General features: G+C 44.5%; 1 protein-coding gene across 10 annotated transcripts; it reads right to left on the reverse strand.

The window, feature by feature from the left end:
- Positions 1–977: 977 nt before the first annotated feature.
- CUNH8orf76 (chromosome unknown C8orf76 homolog) lies at positions 978–17,467 on the reverse strand. Of its 10 annotated transcripts, none has more exons than XR_895913.2 (7): positions 17,163–17,460; positions 14,077–14,172; positions 13,213–13,356; positions 9,158–9,606; positions 5,500–5,632; positions 1,529–1,626; positions 1,142–1,286 (listed from the first exon to the last, which is right to left on the reverse strand). XR_895913.2 is itself a non-coding variant. In XM_011360772.2 (7 exons), exons 1-6 carry the CDS (start codon positions 17,277–17,279, stop codon positions 1,565–1,567), a joined length of 1,032 nt encoding a protein of 343 aa, XP_011359074.1. In that variant the 5' UTR covers positions 17,280–17,463; the 3' UTR covers positions 1,142–1,286; positions 1,529–1,564. The 10 variants fall into 10 exon arrangements, 8 of the variants coding, with proteins under 8 accessions (XP_011359073.1, XP_011359072.1, XP_011359074.1 ...); XR_895912.2 differs by having other exon boundaries at positions 1,529–1,629; XM_011360772.2 differs by having other exon boundaries at positions 1,529–1,657; positions 17,163–17,463.
- Positions 17,468–18,888: the final 1,421 nt, after the last annotated feature.

The following is an 18,888-nucleotide window of genomic DNA, read 5'->3' on the forward strand; positions in this document are numbered from 1 at the left end:
CAGGGGCCTGGGGAAGGGTGAAGTCAGCAGGTGAGGTAGAAGGGAAATCCCGACGAGGTCACTTTTTTGCCCAGGCCTAGAATTCTCTTCCTTTTGCTAAGAAACATAAAATTAAAAGCTGTGTGGGACAGCATTTAAGGATTTTGGTTTATTATTAAATTCCACTTCTCCTAAGGGAGCTCCCCCCACCCCACCCCAGATTATTCGAGTGAGCTAATGGCCCTCTGTATCTGGTGACAATGCTGTAGATTGTGATTGTGATTTGTGTGGCTGAACAGACAGGATACTCGCTCTGTGAAGGTGCTTTACAGGTCTCATATTTCTGTTCGTGTTGTGAGCATGATACAAACTGCCCTTCATTTCAGATGATCTTTTCAATGATGTTTACATAGCAAACAGCCTTAAAAAAAAAAGAGAGTGTCCTCTGGAGCACAAGTCAAGCACTTTTACTGCCCATTACAAAAGGTCTGAGGTCCTAAGCTCTGGGTTCCGCCCCTGTAACGCACCCCCCCACTGCCTGAGCACTCAATACTTGGAACCCATACACATCACCGCCTTGGGACTCCGAGGCACGAGGAATTGATGCAAATATGCTGAAGCTTCCACTGCTTGCTGGGCCACGAATAATAGTCTCCTGCAGCATCCACGAAACCGGCAGGCTAGTGCACTTCTTGACAGGCGTGGTGAAAGCTTGGAGCCTTCACAGACCTCGAGACCCCCTTCTTAGAGATGGTTTACCACCACAGTTCAACACGCTTGGTCATTCCTGACCAGTTTGCCTAAACAATGTGGACACTGATACTGCTGGTTACAACACAGTCACTGTTTTTAAAAATCTAAAAGTCTCTTTTATACTCTTTCCCAACAGCTACCTTCTAAAGGGGCAGGAGGCCTAAGATAAGCGAACGGCAAAAATCTAAAAAGACAACAGAAAAATCAAGAAAGTGAACACAGGAGAAATAAGTTAGGAGATAAGCCATTTTTACAAAACAATCATTTTTAATTCACTACATTTCATGATTAGCAGTGGATTCTCTGAAGTAAACAAAGACAATTAACATGGAAAAGACATTGTTTGTTTTTTAAAGGGACTACTAAGCGGAGATTTGTATCTCTGTATGGTTTCCCAAGGGAGAGAAGTGGTCTTTGATCTTTCTGAACCACTTGTCTTCAAATTCTTTCGAAGATGCAATCACCAAGGCGGTCAGGGCTGCAGAGCCGACACACTTCACCTCGGTGTGAACTTCGTCTTTTATTTTTTCTGGGACAATATCTTCTCCCATAACCTGCGGTGGGAGGAAAAAAACCCTGACCCAATAAAGGGCAGTGGACACGGAATGGAAGACTGCTCTTCACCAAGCGTAAAGGATCTCAAGGAAAAGCAGAAATACTTTGGCAGCCAGGGGACAATTCGACAGTTCGGATACACTGAAAAGAAGCTTGTTTGGAAGCAGCGATCGAGGGACCACATGGGTACAATGTCCCACATTTCTAGTCTCACCCCTCCCTGAGTGAACCCATCACTGACCTAAAGCGGTAATATTCAGCCTGCAGGGAGCGTGAGTCAGCCTTCATACGTCAAAGGGCATCTTCGGTTGGCAAGAATGCAGCTGTGAGGGGTTCTTCCTGCTTGTAAAGCAGAAGATACTGTCCCTGACTGAAAAGCAGAGCTTGGGTACAATACAGCTGCTGCTGGGGGAGGGGGTGGGGGGTGGGGGGTTGGGGAGGCGAGGCACACAGATCCCGTCTCCTAGAAGTTCTCCAGAGAAGTCAGAGGCAGCGAACGGTGGAGTAGCAAGAAGCTGGGCCCACCCTTTCCTCTAGAAATGTGACTACAGCTACCCCAGGGACTTGAGCAGGCCTGCACGCTGATGGCACAATACTGCTCCCTAGTGGACAGACTCAGGCCCAGAGTCTTCAGTTTCTCTTTGACCAAACAGCCAGAAAATGAAGTAGAAAAAGCCTGCACCTGAACTCTCCCCTGCACCTGAACTCTCCCCCGCCCACCCCCGTGATCAGCCCGCCTGCGGTAAGGGCAGTGACCTCTATTAAGTCCCAAGACATTTCATATACCACTCGGCAGGGATGCTGTGGAGGGAACTCGAGTCATTTAGATCTGGACTAGATGACCTAAGTTTCCTGCAAACCCTGAGAGCCATGTGTTTGTGAAAACTCAAAATGATACTAATCAGAAGCACTGAGAACAGTTTCCACTGGCTTTAAATCTTCAGACTACATATTGTTTGAGGTAAGAGCTGATGAGATGAGCAGCTCAATGAGGCAACTGTCAGCTTTTACGGAAGCATATGGTATTGCCATCAATTCTAAGATAATTTTTGTTTCCGTATTTTACCATTCCTGAAATCAAGGTGTATCTTATAACTACGGGCTGTCATAATGTAAATGGCATCTTATTTTTCTTTTGGTTGTACATCAAATAACAATGTGTCTACAACTGATGACTCCGTGAACTCAATGAAATACAGTATTTTAAAGTCTGGGATATAACATCAACACTGCATTCTTAGGTATGTACCCGAAAGAAGTGAACTCAAACAGATACCTATATGCCAATGTTCACAGCAGCATTATTCACAATAGCCAAAAGGTGAAAACAGTACAGGTGTCCATCATCAGATAACAAGCAAAATGTGGTGTGTATATATGTAAGTACAATGGAACATTATTCAGCCATAAAAAGGAACGAAGTTCTGATACATGCTACAACGTGAACCTTAACAACATTATGCTAAGTGAAATAAAAGGACAAATGTTTATGATTCCATTATTTGAAATATCAAGAATAGGCAAACTCACAGACACTGAAAGTGTATTAGAGGTTACCTGGGGTTCCGGGAAGGGATTATTGATGAATGGTTACTGTTTCTGTTTGGGGTGATGAAAAATTTTGGAAAGAGATAGTGGTGATGGTTGTACAACACTGTGAATGTAATTAATGTCACTGAATTGTACACTACACAATGATTAAAATGGTAAATTTTATATATTTTTTATCACAAAAAGAAAGGGAGAAGAAAAACTGTTCTAGAATAAAGGAGATGTTCTAGAATAAAGAACTACATGTAGTATGTGGGCCTTACATGGCTCCATATTCAAATAAAACAACTATAAAAAAAAGTATACAAAGAATATTTAAAGATAAGGGTCATGCTCACGTCACAACGTCAAATAAAATTAACAGAGCACAGAATGAAATGTGCATTATAACCCCAATGAGAGTCCGCACATTTGTCATTTTTAAAAAGCTCCACGAGTGATTCACATGTATTTTCCAGGTAAAGAACTATTATTTCAATTAGTCCACAGAAATATTGAGCATGGTGAAGGATGTGAAGATGTTTAACACATCTTGTAAGGACGTCTTACTTATAAGGATACCCTCAGTTACAAGGAACCTAAAAGCTAGGGGAAAGATGAGACATATTCTTGTACTTTTTTTCAGGGCTCAAAGAGCTATCTATTCAAGCGATCACTCTATCTGAGCTCAGATGAGGACGGAACTGCCACAGACCAGGACACTCAGGGAACGCTTCCTAGAGGACGTGGAACTTCAGCTGGGTCTTTGGGGATGGGAACTGTAAGCAGGTGGAGATGGGAAAACCCACGACAAGTTTGTTACACGTGGGGAGATTAGTCGAGTGGAAGCAAAAGATTTGTGTAAGAGATTACTAGGTCATAAATTTGGGGTTACGCCCTGGAAGGCCTCGGACACCATTATCAAGGCCTTTAAACTAGACCTGACCTCTGAAGTAACAGTGACGCATTTTAGTTTTTAAGCAAGGAGGTAACATGGTCAAAGCAATATTTTAAGAGGAACCCAGCAGCAATGTTCAAGACAGACCTGAGGGGAGGTGGCGAGGAAGCAACGAGGAGCCAGGAGGTCACTGTGAGAGTCGACACGAGGTGATAAGGACGATGGCGCTAGCGGTGGAAGAGACATGAAGGTGAGCCCTGAAGAGAGGGTGGGCTTGGCGGTGGGCTACAGGTGAGACCAGAGAAGAGGCCCAACATAGTGAGGTTAAGATCAACAAAATAATTAAGTCTCCAGCTCCTGTTTCCTCTCAGCAAGTATTCGCTGACGGTCAAGTCCGTGAAAGTCCCTACACTACGCTAGGCACCGACAGAAGAATGACTGAAAAGTGTTTGGATGAGCAGTTCCATTTCAGATATTCTGTATCTGAAATGACAGCAGAATAATCAATAATCATCTGAGAGTAATCACTCGGTAGGTAATTAATCTGAGACGTGAGACAAGCGATCCAGAGATGGGACTGGATACAGACTGCAGGGTAATCGACCCAGAGGTGACACCTGAACCGACGAGCGTGGTTACGATTCGTGAGGGAGAAGCACCGAGGGAACAGAGAGCCCAAGTGGAGCCACAGAGAGCATCAAGACCTCTGAGACACCAGGAGACCAGTGGCTTCCCAAGAGGCAGAGGGATATTGAGAAATATGAGAAAACCAGACTAGTGTAGCATCTCAGAAGTAAAGGGGAGAGGAGACGAGAAGTGAGGGGCAAACAGCTACAGATGCTGCAGAGAGACGAAGGAAAACAAAGGCCGAGGAGGAGTCACGGTAAACAGGAGACAGGTATCTGCGCCTGTCTGTGGGCTCAAGGGCAAGGGCCCAGGGAAGAAGGCTGAGAAAGGTTCAGAAAGAACAGACAGGACAGTGTGATCCAGGAGTGGGGAGAGTCCAAACGGGAGCTTAGCTTGGGGAAGGAAGGAAGGTGCCTGCAATCGCACACAAGCAGTATTTCTTGAAAGAGCGATGTTTGGATGTATATGGATAGAGATTTATTCTCATGGGAAAAGCCCCTGAGCTGTCAAGTTTCAATTATATACCAGAAAGAACTACAGTGAAAAACTTAAATACATAATCTCCAAATGCCATCTTAAGTAATTTCAACAGCGTATTTAAAAAAAAAAACGAATAAAGTTTTTTAAAAAAATCGGCACTTGCATTTCTCTGCAGCCATCACCGCAGTGACAGGGTGGAGCAGAGAGGAAATAGACTTGAGGCTGGATGGGGTCCTGGGCAGCGCTGCCACTTAAAATCTGACCTTAAGCAAGTCACCACCTCTCGGAGCCTCACTGCCAGCCCTACCCGTCCCCCAGGCGGTTAGGAGGGGGAACGGAGAAGAAACCACACGAGAGTGCTGTGCGAACGTCAACACGCTCTCATTCATTCACTCAGCACTGAAGAGACAATCACTGGGCATTCATGATGCTCAAGCAGGCAGGGACTCACAAGCACCGACAAGTAAATGACACGCAGCCCCTGCCTTTCCGTGCTGCAGGACAAAGATGAAGAAGCGGCCGCTTTTGGGGATGAAGAGATCAAAAAGTATGCAAAGGAGGGAGACAGAGTCCTTTAGTGGATGAGATTTGACCCTGTTTTTTTAAAAAATGGTACTGGAGCCAGGAAAAATATCTCTGATGCCTTGATTCACATAAACCCTACGGGATATACTCACCTCAGCTATCGACAGCAAAGTGTCTTCTTTGAAGCTGAACCCTTTCATTTTATCTTCAATTTCCTGCTGAGTCCTTAAGTTCCTCTCCAAAGCAAACGATGTTTGCTGGGATTGGGTGAGCTGAAGCAAAAGCCTAAAAAACCAGAAAAGTCCCAATGTGCAGGCTCCACAGATCGGAAAGCCGTGAGGACACGGACACACAGCTGAATGGAAGGCGCCAACCTCATCTGAACCCCTACACTTCTTATTCTGAACAAACTGCCCAACTTTTCACTGGAGTCATCTTTTCTAAAATTCAAAGAAATCTTCAGGGAGCAAGACTTCAAAAGGGCTTCTTATAGGAGTCAAGTGATTGAAAGCACAAATAATGTGGAGAGAAAAGAACACGCCTCCTAGTCATAGGCTCCTCCCCCCGAGTCGCTAGGGTGTGTTCCTTTGAAGTCAGTGCCCTATGACCCTTCCATGTCCCTGAACCCACAGCATCTTGACTTCAAGGATTAATTAGATTCTCTAGCTCACTTCAAAGCAGGGCCAGATCTTTGAGGACCCTCTGATGACCCATTTGTAACTGCGTCACCGCTACCTTCCCCATCATGATCGTAACCTGGTCTCCTCATTCCTCTGGTCCTCTTAACACGTCTCTTTGTTTGTTTGTTTTTTAAATATGAAATATATAGATTTTCCCAGTTTCCCTCAGGCCTCACTGGTCCCTACTGTTGCAACCCAGCAGCACGCAGCTCATGTTCGCTCATGCCGCATCCTGAGGAATGTACCAGATACTACTCTAGGCACAGGGGGATACTGGTGAGCAAAACAGAATGTTCTTGCTTCATGGGGCAGAAGGAGAGAGATCAGACAGGAAGATAATTTCAGGTAGTAAGGAGTGCTATGAAAAAAATCCAAGATAGGATAGAGGAATTACCTACCTCGGATGGGGCAGTAGAGGCAGGCTCTTCTGAGGTATCGCTCAGGCTAAGACCTAAATGATGAGGAGCCAGCTGTAAGGGGGCCTGCCTTTTGCGGGAAGGGGGCCTGCTGAGGGGGAACGGCATCCCGACACAGAACTAGCTCAATGTGTTTGAAAATCATGAAGATCACCTTGGGCGGAACACAGCCAGGGGAAAAAAACTAGTAAACGAGGAGAAAAAGAAAGGTAGGGCCAGATCACGTAAGACCTCACAGACCATGGAAAGAAATGTGGACTTTATGTTACGTGTGATGGGAAGTCACTGGAGAGTTTTAAAAAAGAATCTGACCCGATTCACGTTCATCCTGCTTCATTCTAACCTGTTTGCATCACCTGCCTGGCTTCTGGAAGCATTTACATTTGTGACTCGTTTTTCTGAACTTGCTTTCTCCTGCCTGCTCCTGAAATTACTTGAAAATACAGCTTACACTTGCTCCTTCTACTTCATGTTCATTCATTCACTCAACTCTCTGCAACCTGCCTTGTCCCCCCATCACCACTGAAATTGCCCTCTCAAAGGTCACAAATTACCTCCTAGCTTTCAAATCCTCTTTTCAAAATTGATCCTACCCAACTCAACTTCTCACTACCATCTAATTGCAAATCTCTTTCCCAAAACTCCTTAACTTCTGGCTCCCTTCTGAGCTCAACCTGCATTTCCTAATGAGAAGCTCCAGCTGGATGACCTGCCAGCACTTGAACCTCAGCACATGAAACCTGCAATCATTACTTGTAGCATACAGCTGCTCTGTTCTTCCTCCTCTGTGACCTGTCTCCGTCACGGCCACCACCTCTACCCATCCGCCCAAGGCACTCTTCATAGTCGTCTTTGACTCCTCTGTTCACCCCTCCCTGACCCTGTCCTTCCCACATACTTGGCTGGTCACCAAGTCCTGTCTATTCCAACCTGCAGTGACACCCATTTCCTTGTCACCATCCACCAATTAGTCCACAGCCCCTTCACTGGGGCCTCTAGTTCCAAACACCTTCTTCCAATACTTCCTCCCAGACACCAGAGCTCCCTCGAGACCACTGCTCCTGTTACGCTACTTCAGCATTTAAAACTTTCAGATACTCTCTGGGCCTTCAGCATGAGGATCAAGCTCTTGAAGATGACATTTAACGTCTTGCACTAGTAAAAACAACAAAAGTACATTTACGAAATGCTTACCAAATACTGCCCATTGCAGCAAGTGCTTCAGGCACATGGGGTTTCCCACAACCCGTGAAGGAGGCACTTTCCCCATTTCTCCCTCTGTTGGGCTGATGTAATGGAGATCAGAGTTTCAATAATCTGTGCGAGGTCTCACAGAGCAAGTGGAGGAGTCCAGATTCAGATCTGACTGAATGTGACTTAAAATCAGATCTGAATCCAAAGTCCTGCCTCCGACGTTAACTCTGCCCACCCGGCCCTGTGGTCCACGGCCTGCCTCGCAAGCTCCAGCGCACACCACCAAGGCCGCCCTCCCCACCGCACTGTGTGACGACACTGCTCGCCCACGTTCGCCCTCAGGCTGTGCTCTTCATGGAGCATGCCCCTCCTCTTTCCACGGTGTCAGCGAGATGCTCTGGAAAGCACACGGGCTCTGGAGCTGAAGACCTGGGTGCAAATCCTGGCAGCGCCTCACAGCTGCGCCACTTTGGACATGATTCTAAATCAGTTTCCTGGTCTCTACAGGGGGATCCCAACATCCACCCCAGAGGGTGGTGACGGTTAGCATAAAATCACGTACACAAAGCATCAGATGGCCCCGGGGACTGAGCGGAAGCATCCCTCTGGAAAGGCCACCTTTCTCCTGCCACGCAAACAGCTCCCGGGTGCCAGCCCCACAGAGTTCCGCTCACGGGCTAGCACTCTGCTGGCGCCTGTGCTGCCCGCCACTGACTGCGCAGACGCCTTCCTCACGCAGTGAGCTGTGGAGAGAAATGTTCTCTCTTCAAGTGATCTTTATGATCTCAGTACCTAGCACGTGCCTCGCACACAGCTGTCACTCAATGTACCTCTGAATTAGTGACCTAATCAACACTAAATCAACACTGAGTATTTAAAATCTGCCAAATAAGTATCATTCTCAGTAAGCCTCATTGTTAGTCAATATTTCTTGAATTCTTCAGAGTTAAAAAAGGAAAATAACAACTCATGTTTTTTGGCATCATTTGAGACCTAAGAGAGCCTCTTTCTCTCATAAAGTACAGAACTGGTCAAGTGTAGTCCCCCTTCTCGTAAACTCTCACACATTATGGAGTCAGAGTATGTGGAGCCCTGAACCCTATGAATTCTCTGTGAAATGAATTAAACACTGTGCTTCGTTAACAGTGATTCAAACACAAGAGCAGATTTTCTCTAGATTTCTGGGGAACATATGAGTAAAAACTTCCTTGTTTAAAATATCTCTTCCCCCTTTGTTAATGTTTTATACATTTAATTTTCTTTTCCCATTTTAACGTTTTTCAATTTTAATTCTCTACCTTAAGTAATGATGCAAGTTGTATTCTTGAGCAAATATGGTTTTGTTTCTAAATCTTACATACTAAAAGGACACGTTCAAAGGATTCTGTCTAGACCAGAGGCAAAAATCTCCAAAACATATAACGGCGTCTTGCCTAGAACTTTTTGAAACTTCAAATTAGAAAACTAAAACCTTCACTCTGAGCTGAGTACCAGGCACTGTTAATCCACTGTCCATTTACCTGGTTCGGATAAGAGAGGCGCACGCTTTCGCCTGAGCGCCCAGCAGCACTGCTTCGCTCTGGTCTGCCACGGAGTTCGGAATGTCATCGGGAGCTTGTGCGTCCTTCTGGTTATCCCTGCCGCCTGCTCCGCGAGGACGCACAGGCAACGTTTCGGGGGGACACAAGAGATAGTCTCTTCCTGCATGTGGAAAGGAAGATTTTACAGCTTTGTCGCTCGAGGTGAAACCGTTCTGTTTATGGGGTGACGTGGACGGTGCTGAGAGAGCTGGCCCCAGATTCAGGTAAGCCTCTGCCAATCTGGCCCAGTTCCACGGGTTAAAAGGATGCAAAGAAATCAGTTTCTGTAGGCAGAAAATGCTTTTCTCCACGTTCTGCAAACTTGAACAAATAGCAAACTGGAGGTAGAGCACAGTGGTTAAATGGTCTGTGTTAGTTGCTTTATTTTCCTAGGGAGAAAAAAAAGGTCAAAAATTTTAAACTTCCGAATGTTTTCCATAAAAAATGGAGATTCCTAAAAACCCAAGTTGTATATATTATAAATCAGAAGTGTTTTTCAGCAGCTACACAAGAATGAATGAAACATTTCTCAATAGATCTGTTTGAAACCATAAACCTAGAGAAATATACCCTACCTAGCAAGCAAAATAAGTACCAGTCACTCCCAAACATCCTAATGTCATAACGATAACACAATTCATGTGATAGCGGCCTGATAAAGTCCAGCTCCGAAACCATAAAGGTCAGTTTATTTCCAATTTTTATTATAATCTTTATTGTCTTTAGCTGAGACCCAAGCCAACTTTTTTATACCTTGGGCTAATGGTTCCATTTTAATATTCCGGGCTTTCTAAAAATCCAAATGGTAATTTCCTTGAGGATTCAAATGAACTCTACTTCCAAATTTTCCTTGGCTTAGACATCTAAGCAGGACAGCCCTGAAGCCCTCGGTGTTTCATGCTGCACCATGATTGAATCCAAATGCACTCCCTGCTAGCTATGACCAAGGCCGGCTGCTTCTGGCCAGAGTGTTGTGCTGGGTTTCAGCCTGATCAGAAAGTCCTCTCCCAGTCTCCTTAACCAGAGCCGCCATCTCTTGCCTAACTTGCCATATGGCAAAAGCCCAGTGGGTTAGGGGAAATGAGCTTTCTTTTTCTAAGTTAAAGTTTGTGGAGAGCAAACAGCAGATTAAAATTACCTTTCAGTTGATTTTAAGTCTGAGGAAAATCTGGCCTAGTGTCCAACATCAAACTGCCGCAGAGCAATACACTGAGCAAGAAATAAGAGACAAACCACACAGCGGGCAGCACGAAGACAACGCAGACCGGTGAGTGAAAGTGTGGGAAGATTCTCAACAGTCATGCATCCAGTGAAGAGACAGGAAATAAAGCCCCTATGCCACCTGTCTGGCCACAGGATACCATCCCGATGACCACTTATTTGGTTTCATTATTACTATTTAGTATTCTGTCCTTCCCAACAGACCCTTAAGTTCGAAAAGGGTTTTTGTTCAATGCCGAACTCCAAGTACAGAGTACAGCGCCTCAGACATAACAGATGTTCAAACCTGTTGAATTATACAGCTTCATGCCTTATTTATAAGGAAAGCAACATGTACAGACTACTTATAACGAATGCTACCTTTCCTCTACCCAGTCTGTAGTGCTTCATGCTGTTCAAAAATATTTCCATATCAAGAAAGCAAGCGTGTGTTGGAGCAGAGGTTGTTACACAGAAACCATGACTTTGATGTGAGGGTTTTAACAGCATAACTAGTAAGTAACTATGGAAATTAAATTCCATTGAAGTGAGTTTGTGATTTTTCCAGAATATTGCAACTCTTATAGTGCAATGATGATGACTGTGTTAATACTTACTGAGTGATTACCCTGTGCCAGGCACTATTCTAAGTGCTTTACTCATTTAGTACTCATGACGAGCCTTTAAAATAGATTCTATCATCATCCCCATTTTATAGACAAGACAAATGAGTCACACAGCTAGTGAGTAGCAGAGCTACAGTGAGTCACACTAGCAGTCACAGAATAAAGGGGGCTTCAGAAGAGCTGACGTACGTTAGCTGGCTTTGGATTCTCCCACAAGACGCTAGGTGAGCAATGTATGTGCAGGGTACAGATATGGTTTCTCTATTTCCTTAGCACTGAACTCAGAACTGGGCACAGAGTGAAACCGAAACAGATGTTTGTGGAGCGCATAAATGAAAAAAAGTCATTTACTGTCAGAAAGCAGTTTCCTTACCATAGTTCATGAGCACATCAGCCACTATAAGATGCTTAAATTACTTAAGAAATAACTTCTTTTACAGATTTTATCCAAAAATCATTGAGAGGTGAATAAAGTTCAACAGAAGTTGTGAGCATAACGTGTTCACGTCCTGAAGGGCACTTTGGGATTAGCTGTCTATTTTGTTCGATGCTGTACAGTGACCTGTCCCCCTACAGTATGTGAGGAGACAATAACTACCAAGACAGAAAACAGAAATGGGCCAGAGCTAATAACAAAGAGGAGGATCTGCAAGTAGAGAAAGAATTTAAAAAACAAAGCAAAACATGGGGTACTAGGAAAGGAGAAAACCATGCAAAGGCAGCTCCACTGAGATTCCGTGAACAGACCCAAAGGAAGGGGTGAGACCCACTGGCCTACACTGTTTGCTTTCCCCAAAGTTCTCCCTGACCGCGTGCCCGGAAATGGAGGAGTAGTTCTCAAAGTCCTGGCAGGAGAGCTGAGGTCTCTGACTGGTCTTCCTCCTGCTGGGAACCACCCCAAGCTCTGGTCACCTGGCACCTGCAGACTGGCCACAGCTCTTTCTCTGAGCCACAGAAACAGAGACTTTCTAAGCCAGAAGGAACCACAGAGCTAATCCGGCTCCTGACACTGACCTAGCTGCTACTGCTTTCAGTGGTCTAGGCGGGGAAGGCAAAACACACTAGTGACTGATGTGCAAGAGGAGCCAGGGAGAGGTGATGGGAGAGCAGAAGAGTAACAAAGGACGAGTGACTGATGTCTAGAAAAAGGTGCCGAAAGGGCCAAAGTTGCTGTTCATTTGCAGACCGGGGAGGGAGAGAGTAAATCCCACACGGTCGCTGTTCGTGCCATGCTTCCTTAGCAAGGTAATCTTCTCTTTCAGCTTAAGAATTAACCCACAATTACAGGAGAGAAAAAGAAAGAACAAACACAGCTATTTTCCATGTTCTGAAGACAATTATCACCAGGGTTTCCTCTCACTGCAAGCGGCTGGGGTACTGTGCAATGAACCCCTCAGCAAACACATTTAAGGATTTCTCTTAGTTAATGAGTACGGTTCAACTGAATGCATAGTTTATGCTGATCTCTGGTCAGCTAGATCCATAGGGTTCAAGATCAGTGCCTTGGCACCTCGTTAATTCCCTTGCAGGAAAACTGGTCGTCTATAAACTAGGATTGATAAACTTACGACCAATCACTATATAAAATTCACACAAATACCCATACACATAAACCATAAACGCCTTAATCTGAAAACAAAAACAAGCAGAATCAAAAATTGTAAAGAATTGCTTTTCTTTTCTTTAGCTCTTAAAAAAGGTTCTGTCATTTAAGAATAAAAAGGACTATTAAAGCTTGGCTTAGTTTGATATTTAGTCAATTTTTGTGACGTTTTTTCTGTTTACAAAAGTAATATCATATTCATTGTAGAAATTACGGAAAATAAAATCTAACAAAAATCTAAAGAAGAAAATAGATCACTGATAATCCTTCCACTCAATATTTACTCCTAGTAACAGTAAAAACTTTACAAATGAGATTTTCAGGCATTGAAGAATTTTGAGCATAATATTTTTTCATACAGGAAAAAAAAATTACAAGAAAATGATTATGTATAAAGCCCCAAACTATTCATCATAATAAAGTTCTTACACCATTGGCTATTCTCTCCTGCTTACCCAAACTGATTTTGATGCTAGCAAGAAGCTGTTTTTTGTTTTGTTTTGTTTTTTAGAAAATATTCAACCGCCCTAGGAAAACAAATGAAAACAAGCAATGAAGCCACTCACCAAGTCTGCAGCAATCTCCAGTGCTTCCGCGTGCCTTCCCAGGTGAACCAGGCACCGAGCCTGGCTTTCCTGGACATCCCTTTTCATGGCCAAATTCGCAGGTGGCAGTTTTTCAGAGATACTGGAATACTCTTGTAGTGCTTTCTGGCAATTATTTATTAAACAGAGGAAGTGAAGAGAAGAAATGAAAAGAAAGGCAGAAAAAAAGTAGAAAAAAAGATTCAGTTACAGGGATGATTTTTCCCCCAGGCAGAAGGTAATGTCATAATCAACCCCGCAATGAGTTAAGGAAGACGTGAGTATTTTCGTCAGTCACTATTTTTCCAAAATGCAGAGAAGAAAATCTTGGAGAATATAACCACTACGACCGTGGAGAACACTGCCTTACGGCAGGAAGAACATTCTGGACCCAAGTCCTCGTTTTGCCACTAATTTGATATATAAACTTTTCATCAGCAAAATAACAGGACTCTTGTGAAGATGACATGAGCTCTATATGTAAAGCAAGCTAATGTCAAGTTGTTAGTTCCTCCATCTTCTTACAAATGTGGACGCTTTGCTCCTGTGATGCCATGAAATATCTGTGCTAGAGCCTCCGCATTATGCAGAGACACAGTGCCTGGGGAGACCCACCTACAAGGATCCCGAGAGGTCCCTATGCTAGAGTTAGTCTAAGAAACAAAACAAACTATGTAGAGCCTCATAAAAAAGGACAGAAACTTGGCATTCTAAGATTATGGACACCTATCACAAAAGATTAAATTCCTCTTCACAAACAACACGCTCATAACTTAGTAGCCTGCTATTTACATATGCTGCAACCAACAGAACAAGCAGTGAAATCCTACATCTGTTGAATTCTACCTGATACTCTTGCCGTCTGTAGGCCAGGTCCCCTTTGAATTTCTTGATGGTTAGAGCTTCAACGTCATCATTGCTCTCCGTTTCTTCATAAAACCACTAGAAATTGTGAAAATAGCACAAAAGTGAGAATAAACCTTGCTTTTCCACCTCATACTCAGAAGCAATTTCCCATATATATAACCCATTAAGTCTCAAAAAAGACATACTTCTTCAGGATGGGACTCAGAGGAAATCATGTGACATGGAGAAGTGATCATTTTAATGATGGTCCAGTTTTTATTAAAATTATCACAATTAACAAACATACAATCATATGATACCTCTCAACTGAAAAAGAAATGCAAAAGTACATGGCTGTATCCATAGCATTTTCAAGATGGGGGTGTGGTGCCTGGGAGCCCACATTTCACGAGCACAGTTCCTACTGGTTCTTCAGACTGCGACATGCTTTCTTGCAGAGAAACTTTTAGAATGGCTGGAATAGGAATTGACAACTCTTTAAGGAAAGGACATAGAAAAGAAGAATTATCATTCTAGTTCTATTATGAAAATGCTATAAAAGCAAAAAGCAGAACCTCAGCAAAGAGGAGATGAATATTAGGCTGAAAGGAGGCTTCTGTGCAGTCAAATGCCAAAGACCTACAAGAGAGAAGTCTGAGGAAATGCCCGTCTGGGATATTTGATTCGCCTTTCCACCGATTTAAATGCTGTGAATAAAAAGAATGCGTGAGGCTGAGATTTCTTGATCACTGAGTAAAGAACGTTCAGGTGAGAAAACAGGTATGACCAAAGCACAGTGTGGCAGTTCTCCCAGCTCCAAAGGAGCATCTCATCCTCCCTGTCGCTCGCGGGAAAAACGCACTGCGGCTGAATGGAGTCCATCCCCAAATGCTATTAATTCAAACGGAACTGCACTTTGATGGTTCCACCGTCATGTCAATATTCCGTGGTTCTATTTCTAAACGAGCTGCCTGGATATCATGGCCCCCTGTAATCTCAGTAAAAACACTTTCTCCCCTTCGCCTGACCCACCCCAGTGGAAAAAGCAAGTAACCACTGCTTTTCTGCTCTCTCTCTGAAGCACGGTGTAACTCAACAACGGTCTGAATTGCCCTTTGTTCTCCATTGCTCTCTAGTCACACAGGGTGTTAGATTATCAGCCAACCTCAACTTCTTGAACAACTGCACGACTTCAAAGCTCCATCCGGTTTTCATTATCGTACTGGGAAATGATCAAGCAAAACTGGCTTTCAAATGATTATTTTTACTTTCCCACATAACCTGCAGGCTCCCGAGAATTCAGACAGGGAATTGCTTCCTATGCCCCTTTTCTGGTAAGAGGAAAGAATAAAGAGCAGTGGACAAGGGTGGGACTAAGAGGTGACGTGCTGGTGACGAAACAGCTGGTCCACGTAGAACCTGAGCGGGCACGGACAACAGAAATCTTCCAACCCACCTAGGGACACCGAGATGACTTGAATAAGGCCTCTTTGAGTTTACGAGCAGTATCACGTACCAAACAAAGTCTACAGACAAGCGATTTTTGGATTTTACTTTATAAGTATACAGCACATCACACTAGACAAAGTGCTATCGCATTTCATTCTCACGAGAACCCTGTGAGCCAGCAAATATTATTTTTCCCAAATGACAAATAAGAAGCAGACACCTTCCAAGACAGGTAGTAAAGCCAATGCTGGAATTCAAGGGTCCTATCTCAGAAACACGGCTTTTCGTGCTGCACGACAAGACTTCCCAGGCCCATCCAATTTTGAGGCCACGTGATCAAGTACTAAAGGTAACTGAACGACTGCATGTGGTAAGAAAATGTAAGTGAAATAAAAGAAAAACAGAATTCAGTAATTACTGAGTGCCTGTAATTACTGTAAGTACAATGGATGCGAGAAAAAATGAGACAATACATGAAAAGGAGCCCAGCACAGTGCATGAAAAGTAAGTTTTTGATAAAACTATTTATTATTAGTTATTATTAGTGAGATGAGATTTACACACATGAAATACAGTTGACCCTCAAAACACACGAGTTTGAACTGAGCAGGTCCACTTATACACAGACTTTCTTCAATAAATACTGTAAATGTATATTCTCTTTATGATTTCCTTAATGACTTTTTTCTCTAGCTTACTTTATAAGATACATTCTACAATACATGTAGCATTTAAAAACGTGTTAATCAACTGTTTACGTTATTGGTAAGGCTTGCCGTCAACAGTAGGTTGTTAGCAGCTAAGATTTGGGGGAGTCAAAAGTTATACATGGATTTTCCACTGTGCAGGGGTCAGAGTCCTTAATTCCCACGTTGTTCAAGGGTCAACTGTAATAGGAATACTTTTTAATTCAAAATAGTCACGGAGTTCCCATTATGAACAAAAAGTGCTAGGCGCTGGGGCGGGCATCAAAGTAAACACCCACTCCTAGGTGATCATTTAGATTCCGGCCTAAGAGTTTTATGGGATACTGAAAAGTGTTTTAACAGAAGCTAAAATAAAAGCGAGGAAAGGCATCAAGGACAAAAATTTTTGGTAGAAAAGGAGAATCAGAAAAGACTTCGTGGAGGAGGCAGCATTTAAGATGTGCCTTGAGAAATGAATGTAATTGAAGATTTTGACCATCAGAGGCGGGTTGACGTGGGCGGGGGAATTCACCGAACAAGGTCAGGCTCTGGAGTGGACGGCGCTGGCGGGGGTACGGACGACACTAAGGTTTGAGAAGCGGGTGGGGACGGATTTCTGGGGGCCCCGACTGCCGGGCTGCAGGATCAGCGGAGGCACACGGGAGTTCCTGCAGATTTTACAGCAGGGGCGTAGGGAGGACCAGCGAGCTGAAGCGAGACCCGCCAAGGGCCAGACGCGTGCGTCGCCCTCAGTGCGGGGTGTCCTCGTGCCCTCGGAGGCCGACTGGGCCGGGCCCACCGGGTGGGGTTCGGGAGAAGCCCATGCCTCGCGGGAAGAAGGGGTCACGGGGAAGCCACGGTGGGCCCTGGGGCAACCGGGGGGCGGCGGGCCTCGTGCCCGGACCCGCGAGGACGAGGCCCGGGCGAGGCCGAGAGGCTCCGCCCTCTCACCTGCGGCTCGCAGCGCTTGGCGCGGTAGGACGCAGACGGTCCGGGCCGCCGCTCCCGCCTCTCTTCGAACACCGAATCCTCAAACTCGCCACCGAACAAACAGAAGCCGGTCTCCATCGCGCGCCCACGGCGGAGAAAGCGAGAGGAGACGGTGCCTAGAGCGGCGCCCACTGAGGGTCAGCGCGGAAGGGGCGGGGCCTCCGAGGCCCAGAGCGCGGCATCCTGGGACTTGTAGTCTCTGGGGGGGCCAAATCGAGACTTGGCCCGCTGCAGATTGCGAGTCGTTAGGGGATTTTTATCTGAGTCACAGACTGACCCGACCCGAGAAGAGTTCGATATATGCGTTTCAGCAGTTAGAGCGATCCTTATATGCATGCGTCAAAAAGCACTGGCCCCAGGATAGCTCTTTCAGACCAGTAGGTACCATTTTTTTCATCACTGACAATATTCCTGACACTGTGTTAAGCACGTTTTTTTACACTCTATATCCTTTTCTACCAATTTATGAAGGACAGTGATTCCCATTTTGCAAATGAAAGGCTTAGAGAGGTTAAGTAACTTGCCCAGGATTAATTAGCACGTAGCTAAGAGCTGGGAAATAAATGGGTCAGTAATCCCCCAGGTCGTGGGAGAAGAGACACCACCAATAACAAAGACCAGAATAATTCACTCATTTATAAAAGAGACGACACCAATTTACAGGGGACTCGATCAGGAGCATTAATTCCGCCTGGAGAAAACACCGAATCACAGAATTCTAAGACTACTATTTACTAGCGTTCTCATATTTTCAAGGTGTTCCTTGAAACTAGAAAGCAGAGATTGTTGACAAAATACTGGCCAGTATTGCACAGTATTACTGTGCCATATTACACAGCAGATAATAGACTTGGAGTTTTTCTCTGGTTTTCCTCCCCTTGGGTCCTCATCTCACGAGTTCCTCTTTCACCATTTGTCTTCCGGGGTTCTTTCTTCAACACAATTTTCGACTTCACAAACTCACTTTATGGAAACCTAATCCACTCTCCAAGGTTTCAAAATCCATCTCTCTGTTGGAGATTACAATTTCAGATACCAGCTCATATACCCAACCGTCTTGGTGGAAGGCTCCACCAGGACTGCCTGCAGACGTTAGCTATTGATGGGTTCATCTGGAAAAGGGCAATTTTAAAAAAAGTTTGTTTTCTCATCAGAGATGTAAGTCCTTAATAGGAAAAAAATTAGAAATTATAGAAAAAGAGAAGGAAAGTAGTATCCAAAATATTATCACTCAGAAGTAGTGGAGCCTAAAGAAGATAGAGCCGTTTGTCCTATGTCCTAACAGAAAAGGGAATACCACATAGTGTCAAGGGCCACAAGCACCAGATTTGTCTGGGTTCAAGAGCCTGAATCAGTTATTCACTAGCTGTGTGACCCAATTTGTAAAATGAGCATCGATTAAACTGCGTGTGAAGTGCCTGTCAGTGAGTAACACATGTTCATTCAAAATTCCTGTTCCAAGCTAAAGTAAGAGCAAAGCAAAGACAAGCAGCGAGTTTTTTCAGCATTTTCTTTTCGAAGACTATTTGGTTTTGGAACTTCTACTTTCTCCTGATCTGAGGCACCCCCAGGTCTAGCTTCTTATTGGCCCAGCAACTAACTGAGCTAGATATTCTGCTGAAATAAGTTAGGAAGTTGAGGAAGGGCAGCTTAGGAGTTAATGTTCTTTGCCCTCTGAACTCAGGAT

This window comes from Pteropus vampyrus, unplaced genomic scaffold, assembly GCF_000151845.1.
Source record: "Pteropus vampyrus isolate Shadow unplaced genomic scaffold, Pvam_2.0 Scaffold59, whole genome shotgun sequence".
Taxonomy (NCBI): Eukaryota; Metazoa; Chordata; class Mammalia; order Chiroptera; family Pteropodidae; genus Pteropus; species Pteropus vampyrus.